Source organism: Berghia stephanieae, chromosome 6 (assembly GCF_034508935.2).
Source record: "Berghia stephanieae isolate SIO BIC M18660-M18661 chromosome 6, UCSD_Bste_1.3, whole genome shotgun sequence".
NCBI classification, from domain to species: Eukaryota; Metazoa; Mollusca; class Gastropoda; order Nudibranchia; family Aeolidiidae; genus Berghia; species Berghia stephanieae.
The window spans coordinates 48,508,082-48,513,081 of NC_088365.1; the positions used below are offsets into that span (position 1 = coordinate 48,508,082).

Here is a 5,000-nt window from a genome sequence, read left to right on the forward strand (position 1 = left end):
TCTTTTAACGAGGATTAAAGGTCGCAACAATCTTTTGTAATTTTTTTCTATGGGTAATTTTCACTCTAATTTTATTCATTTATTTTGTTTTGTTCGGTTTGTTTTTTAATTATTTTTTTTTATCACACTCAAAAATATGTTTTATTAAACGAGCAGCTCTTCGCGTTTTATAGAAAACGATTTTGAAAGTGAAGATTGCTCAGTGGATAAAGTTTTGTCTTGGAACAAATTCGAGCAAAGTTGAATATGACCAGATACCGAATGGGTGACAATGATTGCAAACCCCTGGCCCCGGGTTTTTGTAATTGGTAATGCATTTTACTCAAATTACGCAACACAAAGCAGATGTGAATGATTATCTGACAATTCCAATGCTATCCATTCATCCATTCAATTATTTATTCATTCACTCATCCATCCATTCATTCATTTATTTATCCATTCAATTGTTCATTCATTCACTCATCCATCCATTCATTTATTCATCCATTCAATTATTCATTCATTCACTCATCCATCCATTCATTCATTCATTCATTCATTCATTCATTCATCCATTAATTAATTAATTAATTTCATCCATTCAATTATTCATTCATTCACTCACCCATTCATACATTCAATTATTCATTCATTAACTCAAACATTCATTCATTCAATTATTCATTTATTCATTCATCCATTCATCTATTTCTTCAGTCATTCATTCACTCACACATTCATCCATTCCCTTATTCGTTCATTCAAAATAGATACATAAATAAGATAAATTCCCTTTATTCATCCCATAGGGGAAATTTGTCTCTGATGTCTATTCCAAAGGAATACTGGAATGACCCAGGCGTCAGCCGCAGTGCAGCGCCGCAAATTGAGCTAAGCGAGATACTCAAGGCCTCACAGTTCAGCGGCGGGTGATTGAACTCGGTACCTTTCGGGTACGAAGCAAAGACCGTATCGCTGAGCCACGCTGCCCCCTCCCTCACCCATTAACCCATTCATTTATCCACAGGCTCAGTTTTAGACATTGAAATCACCCCCCAAAATGCCTTGGGTAAGAAGAATTTTGAGTCCACATTGAACGTCAGCTGTATCCTTAATGTAACGGGAGGCTGGATAGAGGAGGCTGTAATGTTGAAGACAATACGTGAAGAAGGGAAAGATGACCTGGTGATCATCAATGCTAACTCTACTATAGAGTATGGCGACGCAGGTGTAAGTCGTTATCATTATTTGTCGTCAATGTCGTTGTTGTCGTCGTAGATGTTGTTGCGTGGTTCTAGTTACCATCATCATCGTTTTCGTCATCATCATCATCATCATCATCATCATCATCATCATCATCATCATCATCTATTTTCATTTAAAGTTATTGTGATCATATTGTGTCGTCCTCGCTATTTTCATAACAATAATAACAATAACAATAATAATAATAATAATAATAATAATAATAATAATAATAATAATAATAATAATAATAATAATAATAATGATGATGATATAATAATAATAATAATAATAATAATAATAAATAAAATAATAATAATAATAATAATAATAATAATAATAATATTAATAATGATTATAATAATAATAATAATATTATTATTATTATTATTATTATTATTATTATTATTATTATTATTATTATTATTATTATTATTATTATTATTATTATTATTATTATTATTATTAACATCTATCATCATTTTCATTTAAATTTAATGTCATCATTATCATAGTCATCATTGTTACGATAAAATTAATAAGATTAGCAACCTAGACGTTGTGGTAAACACCATATTCTGGTTATGCTCATTTCCTACCTAAATGTTTACTATCTTACTTCTTTCCACCTTTGTAAACAGTCATCCTCCAGTGGCCAACATGATGAAATGTTCGGTGACCAAGAAACCGTAGTCGTTTACGCCAACATGAGCTTCGCGTACGGCTCCAATGAAATCTCAGGGAATAGCTCCTTCAACAGTGTTCTGTATAACGTCAAAAATCGCCTTGGAGATGGGTTCAATGACAGTGATGTTGTGCAATCAAGTGCTATTGATAATGATATTGATTTTGGCGATTTTGATGGAGGCGATATATTGGTAAATTACCACCAAATGTCTTTGTTATTGTTATCGTTTTCATAATCATCATTGTTATCACTGTCATCAAAATCATCGTCATCATCATCAAAATCGTCGTCGTCGTCGTCATCGTCGTCGTTATCATCATCATCATCACCATCATCATCATTATCATCATAATAATCACCATCATCATTATCATCATCATCATCATCATCATCATTATCATCATAATCATCATCACGATCATCATCGTCAATCCTAAAGCGAGTGTCATACCACAAAACCACATCCGATAGTTGGTGAATTTCATGTCAGAACACATTCACGATGGTATTTTTCTTGTCAATCCTGATCACATGTTTTCAAATATTTTAATAGCGACACACAGGCGACATGTGTCATCCAATATGTTCAGAGTTTCCGATGACTTGGGACCCTTTGTAAAGCGATAGGAGCATATTTCGTAGCTATTGTGCTTTCGAAACGCTCAAGTTTTTAAAATCTTTTTTAAATTATGCGGTTATGTGGTCTTGTGGTATGACACTTGCTTTCGGATCGGAAGGTCCTGGATTCGAGCCTCGCTCAGCGCATAGATGAGTCCTTGGAAAATACTCTTTTCTCACATTATCTTGCCGTACTCAAGTGTAAAATGAGTACTTGGCCGTTAACAGTGTTGTGTCTGTCAGTAAAATTGTAATATCGTCTAACGAGCGTCATTTGTAGTTCTACATGTTGCGTTTTTTGCTGCCTAAGGATCCTTTGTAAAACGCTTTGATCACATTTAGTGGATAATGCACTATATAATAGCTCAAGTTTATTTTTATTATGCAATATAGATAACTGGAACTGTACAAAAGAAAACACTGGAGAGTTGTCTGCGGATGGATTTTCAAACACATGTGTCAAAAGAAGTTCCGAGCTACACATGCTGTGTCAATTATGAACTCTCCTCTGGAAATGTTGTGATTAGCAAGGCAGATTCTGAATTTGACTTCCACGGTAGGTTCGTAGATGCGAGATGAAAAGATGGATGGGTGGATGGGTGAATAAATAGTTGGAGAAATAGCGAAAGATAGGGGCATATTCCAATGCAAATTATTCAAAATTGTTGACTTTTTAAAAAGATAATAATCATCCTAAATGATATTGATAAAGTTTTTGATGATGACGATGATGATGATGATGATGATGATGATGATGATGATGATGATGATGATGATGATGATGATTATGATGAAGTTTTGATTTTTTATTATATAGCATAAAAACACTAAAACGATTCATTTTCTTACATTGATTGTTATTCTCAGGAGCATAAGAATACCGAAGTTATTGAAAATTGTTCACAATCGAATGAATCATAAATGTACTAAAATAATAAAATATTTATGACAGCGATTCATTCTCTTACATTGATTGTTATTCTAAGGAACATTAGAACACTATATAGCGATTCATTTTCTTGCATTGATTGCTATTCTTGGGAATATAAGAACACAAAAAACGAAACATTTTCTTATACTGATTGTTATTCTCAGGAACATAAGCACACCATAAAACGATTCATTTTTTTGTAAATTGATCGTTATTCTCAGGAACATAAGAACACAATAAAACAATTCATTTTCTTACATTCATTGTTATTCTCAGTAACATAAGCACACCATAAAACGATTCATTTTAGTAAATTGATCGTTATTCTCAGGAACATAAGAATACAATAAAACAATTCATTTTCTTACATTCATTGTTATTCTCAGTAACATAAGCACACCATAAAACGATTCATTTTAGTAAATTGATCGTTATTCTCAGGAACATAAGAATACAATAAAACAATTCATTTTCTTAACATTCATTGCTATTCTCAGGAACATAAGCACACCATAAAACGAATCATTTTCTTACATGGATTGTTATTCACAGGAACATAACAACACCATAAAACGATTCATTTTCTTACATTGATTGTTATTCCCAGAAAACGACCCCATGAAGATCAACATGACCAAAGAAATTGAGCAGAAAACCCACCTTGACAATAAGGAGAGATGTAAGAAAAGTCTAATAATGAGCACGATCTATATAGATAGTTCGAAGATGACGTCGCTCAGGTCTTTGTTATTGTTTTTTGCCATCCGCGTTCATGAGTAATGCTCACTGAACTGTATGAACCTGACTATAAACGTTCATGGATACACACAGTTTTGTGTGTTGGTCCGTTATACTTCCGGATGGCAATGTTATGAGCTTTTCAGCCAAGCGCATACTAAATATTAACTTTCCATGTGCTCGAGGTCATTGGTCACATTGCAAAATGTACTCAAAGTGACCAACTCAGTGAAAAGTGTTCACAGTTTTTTTTATATATCTAACATCACGATTGGTCATTCCATTCAGCTTGCCACATGGGTATGTTTATAAATTTTGTAAACAAAGCAAAGTGTTTACATTTGTTAAGAAATACCCAATAAATCATGTGATTGATGACCTGGTTGGACGAAAACATGAATACAGATAGAATGCGCTTGGCCAAGGAGTTCACAACATTGCCATCCGGAGGTATAACGGACCAACACACAAACTCTGTGTAACCATGAACTTTTATGGTCTGGTTAATACAGTTTAGTGAGAACAACTCACAAACGCTGATGGCAAAAACAATAACAAAGGCTTGAGTGACGTCATCTGCATACTATCTGTAGATTGCTCCCATTGAATACGCTCCCTTTTTGGATAATTAGGTTGGGGTTTGTTTTTGTTTTTTGTTTTTGTTTTTGTTTTTTGTTTTTTGTTGTTTTTTTTTGGTGGGGGGGGGGGGGGGGTTGAGGTGGGTGCTGGAGGTGGAGGGGATTTACATAGTTGCACTGGCATAATTTTCATTGGCAGTGCAAGAGTTAATGGTCCTAA

General features: G+C 33.6%; 1 protein-coding gene across 2 annotated transcripts in view; it reads left to right on the forward strand.

Moving 5' to 3' along the window:
• LOC144975168 (uncharacterized) overlaps positions 1–5,000 on the forward strand; it is a 28,898-nt gene that overhangs the window by 928 nt on the left and 22,970 nt on the right. For both annotated transcript variants that reach the window (XM_078918964.1, XM_078918965.1), the window contains exons 2-5: positions 1,010–1,212; positions 1,869–2,105; positions 2,927–3,089; positions 4,072–4,143. In XM_078918964.1, the coding sequence (XP_078775090.1) occupies positions 1,010–1,212; positions 1,869–2,105; positions 2,927–3,089; positions 4,072–4,143 (675 nt within the window). The remainder of the gene's footprint in view (positions 1–1,009; positions 1,213–1,868; positions 2,106–2,926; positions 3,090–4,071; positions 4,144–5,000) is intronic.